We start from the raw sequence: 24,335 nt of genomic DNA, 5'->3' as shown, positions 1-24,335 counted from the left end.
CCTAGTTAAAGACATTAAACATTAAAAGACAGTAGTCAGGGATCAGTGTGGTTCCAATGTAGCTAATTTCCATCCCTCTTCAATAGTGATCCTACTTAGAAATAGTGTGTGATGTAATGTATGGTAAATATTCTCTCAAAGAGTTCCATTCTCTCCCCACATGTTCCATGATAACACGTTGCATTTGATGTTACAGTCATCTTCTAGAGTATATAGTGCAGTAGGAAAGTATACAGAAGGTTTTCAGACCCCTTCGCTTTTTCCACATTTTGTTACGTGTTACGCCTTATTCTAAAATTGATTAAATAATTTCCCCCTCAATCTACACACAATACAACATAATGACAAAGCGAAAACAGTTTTTTTTTTTTTTACGTTTGCCAATTTATGAAAAATATAAGTATTAAGTATTCAGACTCTTTGCTATGAGACTCGGAAATGAGCTCAGGTGCATCCTGTTTCCATTGATCATCCTTAAGATGTTTATACAACTTGATTGGAATCCACCTGTGGTAAATTCAATTTGATTGGACATGATTTGGAAAGGCACACACCTGTCTATATAAGGTCCCACAGTTGACAGGGCATGTCAGAACAAAAACCAAGCCATGAGGTCAAAGGAATTGTCTGTAGAGCTCCGAGACAGGATTGTGTCAAGGCTCAGATCTGGGGAAGGGTACCAAAAAATGTCTGCAGCATTGAAGGTCCCCAAGAACACAGTGGCCTCCATCGTTCTTCAATGGAAGAAGTTTGGAACCACCAAGACCCTTCCTAGAGCTGGCCGCCCGGCCAAACTGAGCAATCGGGGGAGAAGGACCTTGGTCAGGGAGGTGACCAAGAACCTGATGGTCACTCTGATAGAGCTCAAGAGTTCCTCTGTGGAGATGGGAGAAGCTTCCAGAAGGACAACCATCTCTGCAGCACTCCACCAATCAGGCCTTTATGGTAGAGTGGCCAGATGGAAGTGGGGATGTTTTTTAGTAGCAGGAACTGGGAGACTAGTCAGGGTCGAACGAAAGATGAACGGAGCAAAGTACAGAGAGATCCTTGATGAAAACCTGCTCCAGAGCGCTCAGGACCTCAGACTGGGGTGAAGGTTCACCTTCCAACAGGACAACAACCCTAAGCACACAGCGAAGACAACGCAGGAGCGGCTTCGGGACAAGTCTATGAATGTCCTTGAGTGGCCTAGCCAGAGCCCGGAATTGAACTCAATCGAACATCTCTGTAAAGACCTGAAAATAGCGGAAAATAGCTGTGCAGTTTACATACACTTAGGTTGGAGTCATTAAAACTAGTTTTTCAACCACTCCACACATTTCTTGTTAACAAACTATAGTTTTGGCAAGTCGGTTTGGACATCTACTTTCTGCATGACACAAGTAATTTTTCCAACAATTGTTTACAGACAGATTATTTCACTTATAATTAACTGTATCATAATTCCAGTGGGTCAGAAGTTTACATAGACTAACTTGACTGTGCCTTTAAACAGCTTGGAAAATTCCAGAAAATTATGGCTTTAGAAGCTTCTGATAGGCTAATTGACATAATTTGAGTCAATTGGAGGTGTACCTGTGGATGTATTTCAAGGCCTACCTTCAAACTCAGTGCCTCTGCTTGACATCATGGGGAAAATCAAAAGAAATCAGCCAAGACCTCAGAAAAAAAATTGTAGACCTCCACAAGTCTAGTTCATCCTTGGGAGCAATTTCCAAACGCCTGAAGGTACCACGTTCATCTGTACAAACAATACTACACAAGTATAAACACCATGGGCCCACGCAGCCGTCACACCGCTCAGGAAAGAGACGCGTTCTGTCTCCTAGAGATGAACGTAGTTTGGTGCAAAAAGTGCAAATCAATCCCAGAACAACAGCAAAGGACCTTGTGAAGATGCTGGAGGAAACAGGTACAAAAGTTTCTATATCCACATTAAAACGAGTTGTATATCGACATAACCTGAAAGGCCGCTCAACAAGGAAGAAGCCACTGCTCCAAAACCGTCATAAAAAAGCCAGACTACAGTTTACTACTGCAGATGGGGACATGGAGGATGAAGCCGTTGCTGAAACTGTGGTCCTCGGCGGCGAGGACCTGCTGGAAGGGGACAGTGGTTACTGAAAACATAAGGGGGGAGGAGGACGCAGAGCAGAAAGAGGAGGCGTTTGTTGCCTCTAAGCTTTGAAGTGACCTAACAATCTAACAATCTAAGCTAGATTGGGAGTTGGATGAGCTTGCATCATCTCCCTTCGGGCTGAGTATGTCTTTCTCTTCGTTTGCTGGCTCATCCTGTGTCCTCGGATGGGAATGGAGGATCATTGAACACACCTGGTGTGTCTGGATAGGAGGAGTTCACCTGCTCACTCTTCACCACTACATCCATCTTCTGATCATTATCCCTCCTCTCCCACGTTCACTTTAAACATGATCCCTCCATTCACCAGAGAACCCTCTGTGTGACCCTCTCCCCCATCCCTCCCACACTACTATATGATTGGCTAGGAAGCTGTATCTCTTCTTGTATTACTACTCCCCGTCTCATACTTTATTATTCCTTGTCACCCTTGGCGAGCCCTCCTCGTGATTCTCCTCAGAGAGCCTGCCCCCGTTCTGCTTGCTGTCCAGCCTCTCCTCCTGAAACACTTGGGGAGACGAGTTATTGCGTTTGTGAAGACGGCGTCTGGGGAAAGCAGCATGTTGCTCAATGCCTCCACCTGCTCCAACCCCTCCATCCCTGCCTCCAGCCGGGCTAGCCTCTGCCCCGGTTTCCCTGTTGTCGAGGCTCCCTTCCAGAGCTGATGTGACCAGTCTGAGCCCCAGCTGCTGGAGTAGGACAAATCTCTGCTGCCTGGAGTTGACCCCAGCCATGTCTGCTGCCTGGGATGGAGATTGCCTCAGGTGCTGCTGGTCCACTGCATGGCTGAACTGCTGCTACTGCTGCACTTATAACCTCCAACCACACGGGGGTGATGTGAGGAAATTGTGTGAGGTGGAGGTGAGATGGCACTTGCAGGCCTTGACCACAGTGTTGAGGTGCAGGTGGGAGGCAGCCAGGAGCATGCCCGTTATATTAGATGCCCCCAGAGTGAGAGCGGAGGTGTAGATCATGTCCAGCAGGACAGAAAAAGCCTCAGGAGTCACCACCTCTGGGTCCAGCTCCATCACACTGTCTCCTTCAGCGCCGCCTCCTTCATCCCCCTCCACTGCATTAAGAAGGGCCCTGAAGTGTGTACTGCAGGCTGCCAGGATGGAGCGGTGGGCCCTGAAGTGTTGGCCCCCCACACACACTAACACGCTGGTGTTTTAACTGCTGTAAGATGTGCTCGAAGTGACCAGGGAAGTCCATCTCAGCCTGAGGGATACACATGAGGAATGGTCAAACTGAATGGTCAGGCAGAGACAAGACTCAGTGTCAGTGAACTGATGTAACTCCTGATAGATCTCATAAACACTAAAACCCAGACAAGCTTGGGTAACGAGCAATGGGCAGCTCTGTCACAATAGATGCAATGCTAGTAATAACAAAAACTATGATGCAAATGTAATGTCTATGGACTCATTTGATTGGTCTAAAGGTCTGACACTGTAGACCACTTCTGTCCTTACAAATATCAGTTACTAATTATATGAAAAACAGAATAAAACAACAACTAATTTATTGTGCAATGTCCCGATGCTCATGCCTGGAATAACCTATGAAAGTGCCACCTACTTTCTGGTGCCAGTCCCATACTGTTTTTGAATAGGCTTCTAGGTTAAATCATCAAATTCATGAAGATGTGGTCATTTAAGATTTATGTAAAATTATAATATTCATGGATTAATTTTACTTCTACATGAGGCCTTTCATGAAGGTTTTCAAATGTGTTTTGTTTTGAAAACCTTCATAAAAGGCAGTGGGTAAAGGTACATTTATCCACAAAAACATGAATTTGAATCATGAATTTGATGATATAATCTTGACATACATTAAAAATCAGTACGAGACTTGCACCAGGAAGTGGGCGGGACATTCATAGCATATCCAAGGGTTATTCAACTACTGTATATTCTTGGGGTGGGGGCAGATTTCATAAAGGATGTTAACAGGGAGGCCAGACATTTTCTACATGGACTTACTCTTCCTAAAACCAGTATAAAAACCAATGCACAAAGACAATTATAATCTTATAAAGCACGTTTAATTCAATTAAATGCGGCTAAATTCAAATTGTTGAAATAATGGAACACATTTGTATTTATAATGCAGTTGACTTGCATCACGTTAATTAATTTCTACTTTCCTGTCCGTTTTACATACACAGGTTGAATTTTTGTTTTTATTTAGACATAGGAAACCATTTATGAATGGCTTATCTCATTTGACTAGCTTTTTCCGAGTTGTCTCTCCCCCACACCAGCAGAGAACGGGCACCTATAACAAACTGCAACACCTCTGTGGGGACTTAAACTCCTCAAATCTCGTTGCAAAACTCCTACATCGTGGGAGGGATCTGTACTGATGACTGAATATAGTTGAGCAGTGTAGGGAAATGGAGCATTTTGTTTGGGCTCAAATCAGAGGACAAAAGAACACATTTATTTAGAAAATATGTACGTTTTTCAATCATGTCAATAACTGTTTTATCCCTCCCACGTAGTCGCAAATTAAGTCCATTCAAATGATTGAAGATGTCACACCCAAAGGCTGCTCTCTTGAGAGCAGTGTCGACCCGTCACTAAACAAATAGTTATATTGACTGCATCCAAGCTAGCTCGCTCATTAATGTCTTAATCGAAATTACTGATTGCCTCTTGTCCGCTTTTCGTCCCCTTATGCCATAGTTTGTACATCTCAATTTTCATTAGAAACCACATTTGTTTTAGCAAGTCAGCCATATCAGCTATGTTTTTTTTAAAGGCAGTAAATGAGGCTGAATGAACTGTTTCGCTGCCAGACCAGGCTCCGCTGATAGCCAGGTGTAGCAGTGGTAAGACGTTGGGACAGCTTTATGTAGGCCCTAACAGTTTGTGGGCACCGTTTGACACCGTTATAGCACAATTAACGTATTGTTTAGTGGCTTTGCTGGCATGCATCCCACTTTTCTTTTTTGCCCCACCAATATTTACATGCTAAAATCGCCACTGCTTGAGAGCATTACCCTTGCTTAGCCACCGAAAGTCATTATGTAATAGAAGATCATTTTTATTTATTTATTTTATTTTACCATTATTTTACCAGGTAAGTTGACTGAGAACACGTTCTCATTTGCAGCAACGACCTGGGGAATAGTTACAGGGGAGAGGAGGGGGATGAATGAGCCAATTGTAAACTGGGGATTATTAGGTGACCATGATGGTTTGAGGGCCAGATTGGGAATTTAGCCAGGACACCGGGGTTAACACCCCTACTCTTACGATAAGTGCCATGGGATCTTTAATGACCACAGAGAGTCAGGACACCCGTTTAACGTCCCATCCGAAAGACGGCACCCTACACAGGGCAGTGTCCCCAATCACTGCCCTGGGGGATTGGGATATTTTTTTTTAGACCAGAGGAAAGAGTGCCTCCTACTGGCCCTCCAACACCACTTCCAGCAGCATCTAGTCTCCCATCCAGGGACTGACCAGGACCAACCCTGCTTAGCTTCAGAAGCAAGCCTGCAGTGGTATGCAGGGTGGTATGCTGCTGGCATATGCTCATGGAGCTCAGCAAACTACGAAACAAGCAATGTTATGCTATATGTTGATCGGATAAAGTTTATGATAGTCATAACTGAGTGTCCATTATGTTTTTTAACTCACCGCTGAGTTAAACGCAAAGCACACTGGTGTATCAGGCAGTGCAGTGATCTCATCTGCGGTGAAAGAGACAGTTAGCAGCTCTGATTGGCTGTAACTGGTGTGTTGGGTGATATTGATCGACAGAATTTAAAGGGCAGGATTTTATGGATATTTATGAGTCTCTATCTACATAGAACCCGTCGGGTGATTGGTTGAGTCTTCTTGAGTGCGTGCTTGACTCTGAGCCTTACCAAAACGAGGTGGATAATTTATATCGCCTCATATCTGAAACCAGTAGTAACCACTTCACTGACAGTTACCATGAAATTAAAATACAAATCTGACAATAACATTGTCTCTGAGGGCTTGCTAACTAGCTACGGCGTTTGATTCATATCAGTCGTTTTCTTATGAAACAGCTCAGATAGATAGCGAAATCCCAATTCGCGACGTTAGCTAGACTCATAGATTAGATATGATTCCATCATTGGTAACAACAACTGGCTAAATTACTAGTTCGTTTTCAGCCAAATATGTTCAACTCGTTGCTAGTTTATCTAGTGACCACCGCATTTATAAGGACAGCTACTGACTAAAATGTAGCTAGCAAGCTGGCTCACAATGGCCATTCACTAGCCTACAGGCTACCTTAGCCAACTAGTTAGAGGTGATTACACCACGGGCAACAATAAATGGACATAAGTTCGTTTTCAGAGAAATATTTTCAACTCTTCAATTTATCCACTGTCCACCACATTTAGGATCGTATACTGAACAATAATATAAAAGCAACATGTAAAGTGTTGGTTCGATTTTTCATCAGCTGAAATAAAAGATCCCCAAAAAAATCCAGTTTTTTTCTTTCAAATTTTGTGCAAATTTGTTTACATCCCTCTTAGTGAGCATTTATCATTTGCCAAGATAATCCATCCACCTGACAGGTGTGGCATATCACAAAGAGGATTAAACAGCATGATCATTACACAGGTGCACCTTGTGCTGGGGGCAATCAAAGGACACTCTAAAATGTGCAGTATTGTCACACAACACAATGCCACAGATGTCAAGTTGAGGGAGCATGCAATTGGCATGCTGACTGCAGCAATGTCCACCAGAGCTGTTGCCAGATAGTTGAATGTTCATTTCTCTACCATAAACCGCCTCCGATGTCATTTTAAAGAATTTGGCAGTACATCCAACCAGCCTGACAACTGCATACCATGTGTAACCACACCAGCCCAGGACCTACACATCCAAATTTTTCACATGCGGGATCGTCTGAGGGAGGAAGGGGTGCTCAGGAGTATTTATGTCTGTAATAAATAACTTTTGTGGGGAAAAACTCATTCTGATTGGCTGGGCCTGGCTCCCAAGTGGGTGAACCTATGACCTCCCAGGCCCACCCATGGCTGCGCCTTCTTGCTCGCACTTCATTCGTGCATGCATCCCGTCCCTTAAGTTTATTTTTTTATTTTTTTATTTCACCTTTATTTAACCAGGTAGGCTAGTTGAGAACAAGTTCTCATTTGCAACTGCGACCTGGCCAAGATAAAGCATAGCAGTGTGAACAGACAACAACACAGAGTTACACATGGAGTAAACAATAGACAAGTCAATAACATGGTAGAAAAAAGAGAATCTATATACAATGTGTGCAAAAGGCATGAGGTAGGCAATAAATTGAGTAATTACAATTTAGCAGATTAACACTGGAGTGATAAATCATCAGATGATCATGTGCAAGAAGAGATACTGGTGTGCAAAAGAGCAGAAAAGTAAATAAATAAAAGCAGTATGGGGGTGAGGTAGGTAAAAAAGGGTGGGTAGTTTACAGATGGACTATGTACAGCTGCAGCGATCGGTTAGCTGCTCGGATAGCAGATTTTTAAAGTTGTTGAGGGAGATAAAAGTCTCCAACTTCAGAGAATTTTGCAATTCGTTCCAGTCGCAGGCAGCAGAGAACTGGAAGGAAAGGCGTCCAAATGAGGTTTTGGCTTTAGGGATGATCAGTGAGATACACCTGCTGGAGCGCGTGCTACGGGTGGGTGTAGCCATCGTGACCAGTGAACTGAGATAAGGCGGCACTTTACCTAGCATAGCCTTGTAGATGACCTGGAGCCAGTGGGTCTGACGACGAACATGTAGCGAGGGCCAGCCGACTAGTAAGTAATAATATAAGACAATATTTTGCAACCTTATCTGAAGAAAAAACCTGCATTTGAAATAATTGAATTGTCTAATGTTTACACTGATTCAGTTTTGAATGAAATTGCCAGCTTCATGGTCAGAATGCTGATGTCCTCAAAAACAAGACAAGAGCGCCCCCCATTCGGCATATTCAGGTAATGATGGTTGCTGTACTGCGCTGCTTGAGAGTTCTTCTCCCTTGCCTTCATGATGCTGGAGTCCAAGGGGCAAGCAGTTATCTACGAGTGAAGCAAATTTGGCATAATACCCTCTACCAGCCTATTTGTTGTATATTCTATACCTGAGGATCTACAGAATATCTTCAAATCAAAACAGTTCAAGGGGTCTTGCTTTCGCAAGACATCTATACCTGATGATAATGGAAAAAAACATGCAATCAATATTTAAACATGTCTTCCCTTTATTGCATGTGATGACCAACAAAATTCAAATGTCCAATTACACAACACTCTCATTGAGGGACCATGGAAAATATTGCCAAAACAAAACTGGGATGTTCTCTTATTGAGCACTAACATAAAAGGCAACCATGAAAAATAACAGAGGACACATCGATGACTCCAAATTACAACATCTTAATGTTCAAGTGCAATGGGGGACACAACGTAATGTCTCCACTGTAGCCTATAAAGAAGTCTTCCATATAGGATCCGTATGATGGTGGTTAGCTCGCTGCTTTGTTAATTGTTCCCGTTATGGTGACGTCCATAGACCTTGTTGCATTAAACTGCCTGAGTGGGAATACTGGAGTCAGTTGGTCTCAAATGCTGTCCAACTTCTTCAAGATATACGGAGCTGTGTGGGGGCAAAGGAAAAAAGTAGTCAAACCAAACTTAATGACTTACTAAATTATCCATAAATGTTCCTTTTTGATTGAGGCGCTGTTTATGGTCAAAAAGATCTATCAAAGATCTTGGGGATATTATCTAGATTAATGACCATTCATTCTCATGCAAAGACCAGAAAGCTGGCTCCCAGGTCAAAAGAGGGGAAACCATGTTTAGGGGTCACAACCTGATGGATGATTTGTAAAGGATCACGTCTAGTGATGTCATTGATTCTCTGTACATTCTCTAGTCTTAACACTGAACAGGTGAGTAAAGTGAGTGCGACATGCATTACAGTCTGTGCTATCCTGGATCCTTGGGATCGCCCTACTCCATTGAAGTTGACATTTTAAATGGTTAGGCAAGGGTTAAGTTTATGGTATGGTTAGGATTTAGGGATAGCACTGACCCATATATAATACAATATATTGTGAGATAATGGCAGTGTTCGAGAGTTTAAAAACCGTAACGTATCATGGGTAAATTGTGACTGACTGATCTATAAACAAGAATGAGTAGTTATTTATGATGCAAGGTTCTTTGTAAGTCGGCAGTCGCTGACACTGTCGGCTGCAATGCAGAACAAGCACAACGTGTGCAACCCGAGAGCAATGTGAAAACCGATACTTACTTGCTCTGAGAAGGGCAATATAGATTAGAAAATTGCGCACGGACGAGATTACATCCTGTCGCATCTTTTTCTTCATCTCCTCTGGGTCCATTTTCGGCTCTAACCCCTCGAGTTTAAACATCTCGGCGTGGTCTGTACAGGTTTTATACTCTATCCCTCACCTGGTTGTGATTTTATGGCTGAGGTTTCCTTAGTATTATGCTGGCCCTTTGGCTTGATTCTCGGAGCCCTACTCGTGCTTGTTTGGCCGACGCGTGACTGTTTAAACCGGAAATTACGTTTAAGGGTTACTTTAAGTACAATGGCCGTAGAGGTACAAACTCTACAATGGGGGGAAGGCAAAGCAATAAATATGTATTTATGAGGAATTTCTACTAACCCAAGACTTGCCTATTTATCAATTTAAAAGTTTGTCTAAAATATATATTTTTAGAGGTGACTAAATAAAAAACATATTTTGTGATTGTTTTTTATTATTGTTTATTACAATATACTGTCATTCTTACTTCTTTACGGCCACAGTTTTTTCTCATAGTATTACCATCTTTATTGAATGTGTTAATATCAAGCGTGATCTTTCTTGCCTTCAATCAAGCTGACCTTGTGAGGGAGGTCCTCAAGGCCGACGGGGAGGGAGCGAACAATAATGAGTGTGGAGGAGAGGGAGGAAAAATTGATAGAGCGAGAGAGAGCAGGAGAAAACAAAGGGAGGGAGGGAGTGGGATATTTCTGAGCTCAGGGCCGGGGATTAAACGGTCGAGAACAGTCCCAATACGATGACAGTACGCACCACACAGTCCGGGACACGTATTCTACCGATTCCGACAAGCTATTCTGTCATCTCTCTTTAGTCACTTCATTGGGCCCTCCCGGTTCACAACCCCGGTCTGTCTCTTTCTGTAGAACACGAGGTGAGTTCGTTTTTCGTGATTTGATTCTCCTCTTTATTGTCAAACTGACTGTGGACGAATGGTGGAGAAGCCTGGGTGTATGCTTCTGCGTGCACCTTGCATTGATTGGAAGAATCTCTTGCGATATTTTTCACATAGAAAAAATACATCAAATCCTATCTGAATGATTTGGACCTCGTGCTGGTCCCGGTTCCCCGTGCCTCTGTTTCGAAGAGCAGGAATAGAGAGATCTAAATCGGATTAAGATTATTTTAGGAAACAATAAAAAATTGACTTTTTTTTCTCTTTGTTTCCGGGCTAATCTGGCATGACTGCTGTCACCGATTATATCTCGGGTCAGTTTGGTCCTTGCGGGTGAATAATACGAACACAACATAATACACGTTTATATCTGGGTTATAAAACCTTTCAATATTTGATTTCGACCTATCCAAAATTGCTAATGAATTGGGGGTGAAACTATTGTGCGATGGGCTATTGATATTCTATTATATTTCGTTTTATTATTGCATGCTGAGCAGCGCACTCCCATGCATTTCGTGTTGACGTGGTTATTTTGTCGTTGATTCATAACCATCCTCCTCTTATCCATCTAGGATACTCACACATGCATTCTGTATGGCCAATACGCAACCAGTGGAATTCTGTGCAGCATGAAATTGGTGTCACTTAATGGAAATGGTCAGAGAGTACAAATGGAAGAGTAGATCCAGAGATGGTGACCGGCGTCTCTAGTGGTGTAGTAAAACGCCTTTATATTAAATGGCCAATATGTCTTGTTATCAATGAGCGTCGGGCTGTTGGCGAAGTGTGGAGAGAGACAGAATCAGCCTTTTCCCCATGCGCGTATCCATAGGTTTGTGAAAATGCGACGTTCATTCAGTGCACTTTTCCATTCCGTGCGAAGCAAGAAGAGCGCAACACAACTAGACCGGAACAATGCGTTTGCCGTTCTGTGTCCTTTATTTAATGCATGACATGATTTAATATGACCACTGATTCTGATTATATATAGGCCAGACATGTCCTCTACTGTACACAACATGTACATGCGGCCCAGAAGATGATGTATTTAATGTCACAGAATATTAGGCTATCACTGACTAGTTAATGTTCACATATGTACCGACATTCCTATACACTCACACATGCTGACACACATAGCCTGCATCATCTCACACATGGGTGGTTGTTGTCCTGGTCTTGTGCTGCCCTATGGGCGTGACTGCTCAGTGAGGGTGCTTGAGTGTGTGTCTGTGTAGGTGTGTGTGATTGTGAGTGTGTGAACACATGTGTATATGTGCAAATGTGTGTGTGTGTGTCTGTGTCTGTGTGCTGCTATGCCAGTGCTGCAGGCGTTGTGCATGATGACTCAGGGATGCATGATGACTCAGGGATGCATGATGACTCAGGGATGCATGATGACTCAGGGATGCATGGAATAACATGTGATGGAACTGTTGCTCTGAGGTCACTCAGCCAGCGGAGAAATGTGACTAGGATGACACTCACATCAGGAAGGACTCACTGCCTGTCTGTCTGTCTGCCTACCTAACTGCCTATCTGCCTCTCTCCCTGTCTGTCTGCCTGTCTGTCTGCTTGTCTGTCTGCCTGCCTGCGCTGGGATCTACCCCACCAAGTGCTCTTCTGCCCTACTTACGGCTGGCTCCCTCTTACCCTGGAGCCTCCACATCTCAAATGGCAGCCTATTCCCTACATAGTGCACTACTTTTGACTCAAGCCACAGTGGCATCATTTAATATTTAGCCCTTGTTGTCTCTAGGGCAGTTTGAGTTGTGTGCTGGTGTCTGTTCCAACCGATCAGTCAGCCAATCGATCACCAGACCAATTGATAATGGCGGTCGTTAAGTAATTAGATGCATGTTATTGCCCCAGACACATTTTGGCAGCCAGAGACTGTCGGGTTGTCAATATTTTTTTTATCTGAACACAAATCTGTTTAATGGTTGGGCTGTCTTTCTGTTTGTCTTCTCAAAGTGTTATAATGGGTTGGATTGTCCAATGGACCAGCACTGAGACATACTGTACACCATAAATCCACTGTACACTAGAGTCCCTTCCAGACATAACAGCACCATGATCTATGAACATGTAAAAAGGTTTGGCCTAGACATAAGAGAAGCAGAGGTCACTCATCCCAGACTTATGCCCAATCCCAAATCAACCCCAAGCCCCTTTTACATGATTGGATAGTTTAAGATAACTTTATTTGTCAATTGTACACAAGGTTCAACCAAAATTTGACTTCCACTTTATTCCAACCCCTCCTAAACATATATACAGATTGAGCTTCCACGCTGGAGCAGTTGTTGTGGGGAGTTAATTACCTTGCTCAGGCAGGCAATCACATATAGGGTTTGGTACCAGCAACCCTCCGGTTGCCAGCTCACTTCCTGCTGGATCTTTCCCATCAGACACATGATGTGAACTGGCAACCTTCCGGTTGCTGGCTCACCTCTCTAACCGCTAGGCTACCTACCGCTCCATAGGTGGCAGCAATATAGAGAAAATTCCATCTCGCCAGTCAGAGGGCAAGGTGGAGCTGGTATCATATTGTTTACAACCATTCTTTGAGATCAGACCTGTATACATGAAATGCCTATAGGCCGGGCTAGGGACAAGGGGTTGATTTGGAGTATGATTTCTATTCCCCCACTTACTTCCCAAGCTCTTCTTCCCAGACAGATAGTGACCGATCCAGGGAGTCCTCTCTCTGACCCAATGAAACCCCCCCCCAGACAAATAACTGGAACACAGCAAACTATTAATCTTCCAATGGCCTAGTATTTAATAGTGCATTGGGGAACTCAAGCTCCCCCCGGTCACCGTTGCAAGTGGGGATGAAATGAGTGGTGCACGGCAGGTTCTATCTTAATGATGCTAATGGAATGAGCGGACAGGTGGAACGCAGGACGGGGCGGTAGATTTGATTAGGTCTGGAAGGGAACAGAGAAAACGGATCATCTCCAACCGAACAAAGAAGAACAATCTAATGGAGAGCTCCTGGTGAATAAACAACAGGAGTGGTCGTCCTTAATGACGTTTCCTAATTATTAATCGTCTCTTTATTTATATTTTTATATACAGCCATTTGATTTATTTGCTTGTTTGCACAGTTATATGTCTTTTTAAAGGCATATTATATAACACAACCATATAGTGTCTGGTGTTGCGTCGTGCCTGGATACAGCCCTTAGCCGTGGTATATTGGCCATATACCACAAACCCCTGAGGTGCCTTATTACTATTATAAACTGGTTACCAACAAGAGTTGGTAGTAAAAATAAATGTTTTGTCATACCCGTGGTATACAGCCTGATATACCACGGCTGTCAGCCAATCAGAATTCAGGCCTCGAACCACCCACTTTATATTATATTATAGAACACAACCATATAGTGTCTGGCTTTCTTTGATGTATTAGTTTGTACTCTGCACAACCCCTCTCTAATCCTGTTCTGACTCTGTCAACCTGTTCTGGGCTAGTTTGGTCTGGTTTGGTCTGGTGCAACTCCGTGTCAGACTGAGGTCCTGAACAGATCTGTCTCCCACTGTGCTCCTCCTCATGGGTGGAGGGAGGGGTCGTCCACTCAGGCAGAATTAGGCCTCAGACGTCAATAGCAGACAACTGGTCGATCCCAAAAAAGACCTGTGTTTTTAGTCATAGACCAAGGCCACATGCAAGGCCACATGCAGCCACACAGTGAAAGGGTTTGTATTGGAACATATACCACTACTCGCCCACATATAAAAGCTCATTAAAGTTTAAGGATAGGGACAAGGATAGATATGTTAATCAAGGTTTTTAAGGATTGGGACTTCTCCACTTTTAGTGATTAAATACTGTATTTAGGATGCGTGTGTGTATCGCCTTTGACTGAAGTTTGGTGACCTACTCAAAGAGGAGGGTTGGGCGAGGTTTTGGCCGGGGTAGGCCGTTATTGTAAAATTATTGCAAAATTATTGTAAAATAAGAATTTGTTCTTAACTGACTTGCCTAGTTAAATACATGTAAAAAGAGGACACTTAGGCTGCCCAATTCTGATCTTTTTTTAAATTCACTAATTGTTTTTTTGACCAATGAGATCAGTTCTTCTTTTTTTTTTTTAAAGATCTGATGTGATTGGTCAAAAGACCAAAAATATCAGAATTGGGCTGCCTGTGTAAAAAAAGCCTGGATTGTTGCAAGATTAAAAATAAATAATAATTGCACTTTACTGCTGAGAACATCAAGCAGGTGTTTAGGCCTTCCTGTCAGTTTCCACGTTATCAGTCAATGGGACAGGGCTTGTGTGGGACCCTCAGAGGAAGGTGACAGGGCCCGGTAGGAGAGCTCCACGAGGGGGACCCCCAGAGGAAGGTGGCAGGGCCTGTGGATGAGCTCCATGTCAGGCCTTTCTGTAGATAGATTTGTCCTGTACTGTCTGTTGTGGTTTTGACCCAGTGTGGCCCCGCCCCGGTCCGGTCTTGGCCTGTCTTGTCTTAGCATGCCTAATAGGATTTCAACTAGATGCTGTTTCCTGTCCAGCTGGCAGCGCCTCCCATTCAATAATACCTCTCAGAGAAAGAAAGAAAGACAGAAAGAGAGAGAGAATTCAGGGAAGATAAACAGAGACTTAGTGTCTCTATGTATGCGTGTTTGTTCGTTAAAAGTTTAAAGGGTTGAGCTAGATTCGGTCACAAGAGATGCTGTGTGGGTTTCCAAACAGAAAACCTTATCAAAAGTGATTGTTCCACAGTTGAGAGTGAGAGGAGAGTGATAATTGAGTGAGAGAAAGAGAGAAAGTCCAAGATGGTGAAAGTGCCAGAGAGAGAACGAGAGAAAGTGGAAGGGAGAGAGAAGGAAAGAAAGCTAAGACAGGCTGCAAGCTATGCTAATAACGGTCGAGATGGAGAAAGTGGCAGAGAACGAGAGAGAAAGAAAGTAAGAAAGCCAAGACAGGACACAAGCGGTACTGATGAAGTCTGTGGACAGCTTGGGGGACACTTGCTGTAAACACAGCAGTCATGATTACTATTGATTCAGAGCCAGATTAGGAGCAGTCTTATCACGATCCACAGACAGACAGACCCAGACAGAAAGACAGGCAGGGATATCCCAACCATGATTTTAAGTACTGATCTCACGTTATTACGATGCATTTGCTTCACTTAAAAAGCAACCCCTGGATTTCCACATGATGTCTTTGTTCGTTTTTATAGGTTAGTGTGCGTTTGAATCACTGAGGCTGGAGACTTATATCTCCCTCACTAACTTTAAGCTTCAGCTGTCTGAGCAGCTTACCGATCAATGCACCTGTACACAGCCCATCTGTAAATAGCCCACCCAACTACCTTATCCCCATATTGTTATTTATTTTTGCTCTTTTGCACCCCAGTATCTCTACTTGCACATCATCATCTGCACATCTATCACTCCAGTGTTAATGCTAAATTGTAATTATTTTGCGACTATGGCCTATTTATTGCCATACCTCCCTAATCTTGCTACAATTGCACACACTGTATATAGATTTTTCTATTGTGTTATTGACTGTACGTTTGTTTATCCCATGTGTAACTCTGTGTTGTAGTTTTTGTCGCACTGCTTTGATTTATCTTGGCCAGGTCGCAGTTGTAAATGAGAACTTGTTCTCAACTGCCTACCTGGTTAAATAAAGGTAAGATTATTTTTTTTTGCATATACATTTTTACTATCCTGTTTTGAAGGTACACTTTTTTTTTACACTATAAAACCTCATTAACAACTTTTAAAAAAACAAACATCCTTTATCTGTCACACTGCAGGAAAATGTTAACAATGCTGAATGTAATTTTTATTAAAAAATGATTTAACGATTGACCGTTCATCAATGTCCGCTGCTGGCCTATGTTTGTACTATATTGTGGGGAAATGCTACAGTGACCAGCCTTTCCTCCTCAATAAAACAGCAAGCTGTTATTTTCTCTTAACTCCACATCGACATCTCGTCTCCTGTGCTGCTGCGCCCTCCAATAAAACCCTCTTTAAAATTCCTCCCTCTTCCCCCCTCACTACAACCCCCTCCAATATCCTGTCCATTTCTCTTTCTCCCCCTTGGCCAATTTCGCTTTCACTCTTTCTCTACCCCCTTCCCCTTCTCTTGGGCCCCTGCTCCCTCTGCTCTTCTTTCACTCTCCACAGTCCACCCCTTCTTCACCTCTTCACCCCCTGCACCCCTCTCTTTCCATTTCCTCTCCTCTTTCCATCACTCCTCTTTTGGTGCATGTGTTGCCAGAGGAGGCTGGAGGAGGTAGGAGGCCAAGCTAGCTGCATTAGCTCTATGCATTATTAATCTGCCCTGAATTCTATGTGGGTCTGGGTCTTTTCCCGAGCTGCGCACTGGGGACCAGGCCTGGTGAAAGAGCACTGTGTTTGGGACACAGGGCCTGGTGATGGAGCTGCATGTCAGGGCCATTCAGGGAACAGGAGCCCCTGAAATGAGAGAATAGAGAGGCACTAAAGGAGTGTTTAATCATGTGTCTTTATTCGATAAGGCAAACATTTATTCAGACCCAGAGCGCCACTATATTAGATTTCCCTTTGTAGAAGTGCACAAAGCATGCTTTGAGCATATTTTGCTCACTTCAGCTATTCACAGTTGACGTTTGTATAAAAGAGTTGTCCTCCTTTTATTATTGCTGTAGCTTTGTTTGTCCGTGATCCTTGGGCACAGCTTCTTTCAACCGCAGTGGGATTCACAGTCTTTCCTCTAGCAGTTTCTAAAAGGGGCTAGTTGGTCCGTCTCTGAACTGGGTTGATATGAAATTTTAATTCAGACAACCAGACAAAGTTAGAGTGCCTCTTCTCCATCACACCATGATGTGCTTTTCAGGCTACACTGCTTTGATTGCAGCACGGAGGCTTGGGGGTGGGGAAAACAGTGGTGGCCTCTTTAATAAAAAAACACAATTCTGCTTATACTGGCTCTAACAGGAGGATAAAGACTAAATGTCTGCTTGTTCAGTGATCTTATTATGACAAACACGTTACGATGACATTGCACTTTTGCATCATATCACTTAACCCAGAAAAGGTCATTGTTTTGCGAAAGGAATCGAAAGGCAATGACAGTTTAACTGATTGATTCGTTGATCCATTCTGCACAGGTGACTACGGGTATTAAAAATTCTGATTGGGTCTGATGATCACAAGGGCCCTCCTCCACCTCTTCTCGGCTAATCCCGATGGGACTCCGGAGCTGATGTCACAGAAGGCAAGAGGGTTTTCCTGTTCGGGAATCCAGAAGAGACAATCCATACCACGGTGAGTGACAGACAGACAGACAGACAGACAGACAGACAGACACTTTAGTCAGAATGCTGGGTATCTGGTCATAGCACCTTCACTAAATGTTTCAATACTTTGAGATGGCTCCTTCATCTCGTTCCTTAACGTCTGCAGTATATTTTAATATATTAACATTAGCATAACAATCTATATGCTCCTATTTGCCGATCGCTGCTGGATTATTTGAGAGAGTTTAAGGAGTGAGTAATGAGATACAAAAGTTCATTGTGTATTACTTTGGCAAAAAGTCTGAAAATACATGATGTATTGTATAGCCAACATAGGAAAAAAAGCAGTCTGCTAAGAGATTTGGGGCAGCAGTGAACACACTCCTCCAGTGATCCGGGTGATCATGTATTTATGGATGGTGTCTGCAGCAGCAAAGAGAAACTGTCACCCAAGATGACTTCCTGACTCGGCAAGGGCAGAGAGAGAGAGAGAGAGAGAGAGATGAAGAGAGGAGGGAGATAGAAAAGGGCAGAGAGAGAGAGAGAGAGATGAAGAGAGGAGGGAGATAGAAAAGGGGAGAGAAAAGGGGAGAGAGAGGTTTCACCGGAGTCAGCACTGCAGCATGGATACACACACATACTAACAGATACATCTGTAAGTGCACACACACATGCACACGCACGCACGCACGCACGCACACACACACACACACACACACACACACACACACAAACATTGATATTGTCTCCTGTGTGTATTTGCTACAGGAAAGAGTTTGGTCTGGAATGCTTCATCTCTCCCTTGTAAAATAAGAAGGACCTCTCTCAGGAGACACAATTTTCCCTAACTTTAACCCTAACTCTAATCCTAACTTTAACCCTAACTATAACCTTAACCATAAAACCTAACCTTAACCCTAACTCTAACCTTAACCAGAAAACCTAACCTTAACCCTAACCCTGAACCTAATTATAAGCCTAACACTAATTCTAACCTTAACCCTAAGCCCCCTAGAAATAGCATTTGCCCTTGTTGGGACTAACAAAATGTCCCCAGTTGGTCAAACATTTTATGTTTACTAACAAGAATAGTTAAACACGTCCACACACACACCTGATCAGCACAGTGTCCATCTCAGATTGATCGAACAGGTTTCGATAATGTGTGTCTCAGAAGCAGCCGGTCTTTCAGGCCCAGCTGTCAAAAGCGAGTCACCCCTCATCCACATCAATCTGGATCAATCCGAGTCAACGGGGTGCCAAAGTTACACCCTGTCCAGGTCCTCTCCGAACGAGGACATAATCATCTTACAGACCCACAGCATTGGCTTCAATAAGGGCAACACCAGAGGGCTAGCCTTAGCCGTAGCACCTAAGAGCCTTCACTTCAACGGGGATGACGTTAGCAGACAGGACTAGCCTTAGCTTAGCGCCTACGCCCATTCAGTCCAATTGGTAGGATGTTAGCGGCCTGGCATAGCGTCTGACATCATTCACCTCAAATTGTTCACGGGTCTAGTCTAGCTTTCAGCACTTTCAGTGTACTGCAGCGAACGACTGCACAAGTCGGCTCACTCTACAGTTTCTGAAGAAAATATCTTTGTTGAATTAATCCTCCATCCCCCTATTGATCAGCGAGAGAAACGCAAACAGTCTGCTGCGTATCATTCAGAACCCGAGCCGGTGAACATTAAGTCTGATATCGCCAGCTAATCCCTCTGATTGATAGAACATTAGCCTGAAGTTGGCAGTTACTTTCTTCCTCTTCAGCCAGCTCCTTTGCCATTGCATGGCGTGGCACGCATGGCAAGACAAGGAGGTTGGCTGAAGCACAGACACTCAGACTGAACCGGACTAATAGCACTCAGGGGCTTTAGTTACTGAAGCAGAACGAGCAGACCGGAGGTTTCTGAAACAGACAGTCAGACCGGGGATAACGACGGCTTCACTCTGAGCTCGAGGAAAGTTTACCGGGTTTTCGTGGAACTGATTAGCTTCAGTTGTAGATGGAGGTGGTGGTAGAGGAAAGGCACTGGGCTTCATCACCACATTCATTATCGTTAGCCACTATTGATCTCTCTCTCTCTCTCTCTCTCTCTCTCTCTCTCTCTCTTTCTCTCTCTCTCTCTCACATGCCAAAGTCTCACCCCTCTCCCTCTAGCAGGGTTGCAGAGGAAGCTCTCTCTCTCTCTCTCTCTCTCACATGCCAAAGTCTCACCCCTCTCCCTCTAGCAGGGTTGCAGAGGAAGCTCTCTCTCTCTCTCTCTCACATGCCAAAGTCTCACCCCTCTCCCTCTAGCAGGGTTGCAGAGGAAGTTCATTCACCTCACAGTATGATACCATCTATAAATTACAGTGGTGATGGTCAACCTAAACCTTTGTTGAGTGCTAACATTAGAGACAGACAATACAACATGGATCTCAACAAATTAACAATAGATTGATTTTATTTAACATATAATGCAATTTAAATGCACTTTACCCAGACTTTGCCTGTCTATGTCCAATTTTAGCATCATACTGAACCCAGACTGTCCCTACTGAATATACACTACTAACTTGAGTTTGGATCCTCTGTTAAGTTGTAAGTACCCAGTGCAGTCAAAAATTTGATTTTTTTTGTGTTTTTTTATATATTTACAAACTATGAGGTTGGAATTATACTGTGAAATACCACCTGAAATTTCTGCCTGATTTTTGGTGGGATGGAGTTTTAGCCTACCTCTGGAGACCAACGAGTTCCAAAACCGCTCTGCCAATAACTGCTAGCTTTCAGTTTCCCCCTGCTTACTCAGACCACTCCCAGACAGTCCAAGCAAAATTCTTCCTTGAGAAATAGCTACAAGCTATTTTTGTTTCTTTTTGACCATTGTAATTGAAAACGATCACAGTAAGGTACTTCATTGTTACCCTGAAAATGATTTGATATTGAGATCAAAACAGCTGCATTGGACCTTTAACATCAGAGACATCAAATAAAACATGTCAGTGAATTATCAGAGGGAGAATACGTCCAAGGTGAGGAGGGCTATTGATTGGCTGTTGGGGAGGAAACAGTGCCGAGCGGTGGTGTTGGCCGTGAGTTGTGGTCGGACTGAACGAATGCTGACCACATTCATCTGGGATTGATTAAAACACAATGACCTCTCTCCCTCCTCCTCCTTCTTTCTATACCTCCCTTCATCCCTTGTTCCCAGCCCTCTCACGTCCCTGCATAAAGGGCAGGCTGAACAGAAAGTGCACTACTGCAAAGTTGTCAGTAGTGATAAATACAGAGACAAGCAGCGTCTGTGTGTGTGTGTGTGTGTGTTGTGTGTTCCTTCTTAAAGTGGAACTGACAGCATTTTAGCATGTCCTATATATCCTGTAAGCCTGGTGGTCCCGTGTGTCACATCTTGTTGAGTGTGACGTGTTTCGTCTTGTTCATGCAGAGTTGAATACCCTTCTGTCGCCCTCCTCCCTCTATCTTGTTCACATATCTGATTATTCGTGGTATCCAGGGCAAGTGACAACCTCTGCAATATAAACATGATGAAATCAAAATGCAGATCTGGCACGAACGTAATTGGGGTACCGAGTGAAATGTCCACCACAGCACCACACTAAAAAGCGCTCTCTTCCTTTTTCTCCTTGCATATTTTTCTTTGCTTCAATGCCTTCTGTTTCCCTTATCAGTCTCTCTCTCTCTCTCTCTCATCTCTCATCTCTGTGTGTAGTTAAATGGAGGAGAAGGAGAGGAGTAGGAGCCGGTCTCCTTCTCGTAGCCGTAGGGCCAGCCGGGTGCAGCAGGTGGTGGGGACGTTAATCAGACGCACCCGAGAATCACTAAGCAGGTGCAGTATCAACAAACACATGCACACACGTATACACTGAACAAAAATATTAACACAACATGCAACAATTTCAATTTTTTACAGTTCATATAAGGAAATCAGTCAATTGAAATGAATTCATTAGGCCCTAATCTATGGATTTCACCAGATTGGGAGTACAGATATGCATCTGTTGGTTACAGATACCTTAAAAAAAAGGTAGGGGTGTGGATCAGAGTTGATCAGGCTGTTGATTGTGGCAAGTGGAATGTTGTCCCACTCCTCTTCAATGGTTGTGCGAACTTGCAGGACATTGGCGGGATCTGGAACACGCTGTCGTACACGTCGATCCAGAGCATCCCAAACATGCTTAATGGGTGACATCTCTGGTGAGCATGCAGGCCATGGAAGAACTGGGACATTTTCAGATCCTTGCGACATGGGGCCGTGCATTATCATGCTGAAACATGAGGTGATGGCGGCAGATGAATGGCCCAACAATGGGCCTCAGACTTTTGTCACGGTATCTCTGTGCATTCAAATTGCCATCGATAAAATGCAATTGTGCTCGTTGTCCGTAGCCTGCCCATACCATAACCCCACCGTCACCACGAGGCACTCTGTTCACAACGCTGACATCAGCCAACTGCTCGCCCACACGATGCCGTACACATTTGTCTGCCATCTGCCTGGTACTGTTGAAACCAGGATTCATCCGTGAAGAGCACATTTCTCCAGCGTGCCAGTTGCAATCAAAGGTGAGCATTTACCCACTGAAGTCGGTTACGACGCCGAACTGCAGTCTGGTTAAGACCCTGGTGAGGACGACAAGCTCGCAGACTTGCTTCCCTGAGACGGTTTCTGACAGTTTGTGCAGAATTTCTTTGGTTTTGCAAGCCCACAGTTTCATCAGCTGTCTGGGTCTCTGGTCTCAGATGATCCCGCAGGTGAAGAAGCAGAATGTGGAGGTCCTGGGCTGGCGTGGTTACACGTGGTCTGTGGTTGTGAGGCCGGTTGGACGTACTGCCAAATTCTCTTAAACAACGTTAAAGGCTGCTTTATGGTAGTGAAATTGACATTAAATCCTCTGGCAACAGCTCTGGTGGACATTCCTGCAGTCAGCATGCCAATTGCACGCTCCCTCAAAACTTGAGACATTATGACATTGTGTTCTGTGACAAAACTGCACATTTTAGAGTGGCCTTTTATTGCCCCCAGCACAAAGTGCACCAGTTGAATGATCATGCTGTTTAATCAGCTTTGTGATATGCCACACCTGTCAGGTGGATGGATTATCTTGGCAAAGGAAAAATGTGCACTAACAGGAATGTAAACAAATTTGTGAACAAAATTCGATAGGAATATGTTTTTTGTGCGTATGGAACATTTCTGAGATGTTTTATTTCAACTCATGAAACATGGGACCAACACTTTACATGTTGCATTTATATTGTTGTTCAGTGCCTCTATATATATTTACATGAAGAATGTGGATGGGCCATTTGTTATGCATGCTTAGGAAACAGCTGACAGGGCGGGAAAGAGAGGGATGACTAGCCCCCTTGCAGCGAGTCTAATTTAATGTTTAACACAAAGACTTAACTCACATAGTCTCACACCGGCTGCTCTGCCACTCTCAATAACCCCTGACCTCTAACCCCTGTTTAAACCCTGTTTGACCTCTCAGAGAGCGGATCCTTGGCGATGGGAGGTCCAACCGCTCAGGCAGCGTGTCCAGTCAGAACTTCCCGGTGAGGCTAACGGTTCAGATCATCAGAGACCCGGTGTTGGACTCCAGAGGTCATGGGTTCACCTTCTCCAAACAGCACCCCCTGCTGGTCAGGGACGTGTCTACAGGTACGCTGTGTGTGTGTGTGTGTTGTTGTTGTTGATAAGGGACTAGACAGCCTACTCTGTACTCACTAAGTCTACGGGTTCTAGGTTTGCCTAATGGTTCTGTAACTGGAATGAATGTGTATATTAATGTGACAAGGAAGCGTATGTGACCAGGTGTTGAATGCATGTACCCAGGAGACAACTGCCTTACCTAGGTCAAGGGCCTTGACTCCTCTTGGTTGGCCAGAGCAAGCGGATTATTATTTGTTCAGATGGTGACGAAAACAAATATGCACAAAAAGGAAAAATACCAAAGGCATGCCCAAATGAAAGACTCGACAACAAACGAAAGGCCTCGTGGCCACCAAACAAACAAGCAGCTTCACGGCTTGCAAGCTGGGACTCTGACTGACCAACCCCTTAATTGGCAGCACCTGCCCATATCAAGGCTTGGCAGCACAACACTGGCAGAGAGGCTAGTAGAGAGGCTGGCAGAGAGGCTAGTAGAGAGACTGGCAGAGAGTCTGAGTGTGGGAGTGGCAGTTATAGTGAACTGTAATGTGCTGTCTAAACCTAGTCCATGTCAGTGTGTGTTTGTTTTTACTAGGACTTGATGCGGTGGTACATATCAGTGATTTCTTTTATCTATGAAATTTCTGTAAATGAAACGTGTGTCTACGTCCCAATTTGTTTTTTTTTTACGGGTTGTCTATGTCTGTAAACAGTGTCCCCTCCCTGCTCCTGTCTTGGTTGGACCAGGTCCCTCTTGAAAAATAGATTTGATCGCAATGAGACTAACCTGGATAAATAAAGGCTGAGTAGAAAGGAAATAAATCAAATGAGAGAGAGAGAGAGAGAGAGAGAGAGAGAGAGAGAGAGAGAGAGAGAGAGAGAGAATGCTTTCCCTCAAGTATGGCCACCTGCTTCATCATGCCACGGTAGACCCGCCCACAGCAAGGCAGATTTAGAATGCCAGGCACCGTGCCAAAAAAGCCACGGAAACAATACAGCCACCTGCTCATCCGTCTTAGATTTGATCACTCATTCACCCTTCATCTAGGTGGAG

General features: G+C 44.0%; 2 protein-coding genes and 1 pseudogene across 3 annotated transcripts in view; 1 reads left to right on the top strand and 2 right to left on the bottom strand.

The window, feature by feature from the left end:
• Positions 1-2,022: 2,022 nt before the first annotated feature.
• LOC129858623 (zinc finger and BTB domain-containing protein 5-like) lies at positions 2,023-3,349 on the bottom strand (annotated as a pseudogene).
• A 5,007-nt stretch (positions 3,350-8,356) lies between these two features.
• Positions 8,357-9,703, bottom strand: LOC129857988 (mitochondrial import receptor subunit TOM5 homolog). Its single transcript, XM_055926804.1, has 2 exons — positions 9,433-9,703; positions 8,357-8,769 (listed from the first exon to the last, which is right to left on the bottom strand). The coding sequence occupies exons 1-2, from the start codon at positions 9,551-9,553 to the stop codon at positions 8,735-8,737; spliced, it is 156 nt and encodes a 51-aa protein (XP_055782779.1). The 5' UTR covers positions 9,554-9,703; the 3' UTR covers positions 8,357-8,734.
• A 414-nt stretch (positions 9,704-10,117) lies between these two features.
• LOC129857986 (FERM and PDZ domain-containing protein 1-like) overlaps positions 10,118-24,335 on the top strand; it is a 29,957-nt gene continuing 15,739 nt past the window's right edge. For both annotated transcript variants that reach the window (XM_055926801.1, XM_055926800.1), the window contains exons 1-4: positions 10,118-10,343; positions 17,493-17,649; positions 21,338-21,454; positions 23,121-23,290. In XM_055926801.1, coding sequence (XP_055782776.1) covers positions 21,342-21,454; positions 23,121-23,290 — 283 coding nt within the window. In that variant the 5' untranslated portion in view covers positions 10,118-10,343; positions 17,493-17,649; positions 21,338-21,341. The remainder of the gene's footprint in view (positions 10,344-17,492; positions 17,650-21,337; positions 21,455-23,120; positions 23,291-24,335) is intronic.

The sequence above is a fragment of the Salvelinus fontinalis genome, chromosome 6 (assembly GCF_029448725.1).
Source record: "Salvelinus fontinalis isolate EN_2023a chromosome 6, ASM2944872v1, whole genome shotgun sequence".
Lineage (NCBI taxonomy): Eukaryota > Metazoa > Chordata > Actinopteri > Salmoniformes > Salmonidae > Salvelinus > Salvelinus fontinalis.
Note: the sequence above shows the minus strand (reverse complement) of the source record. Positions and strands in the feature narration are given on the sequence as shown.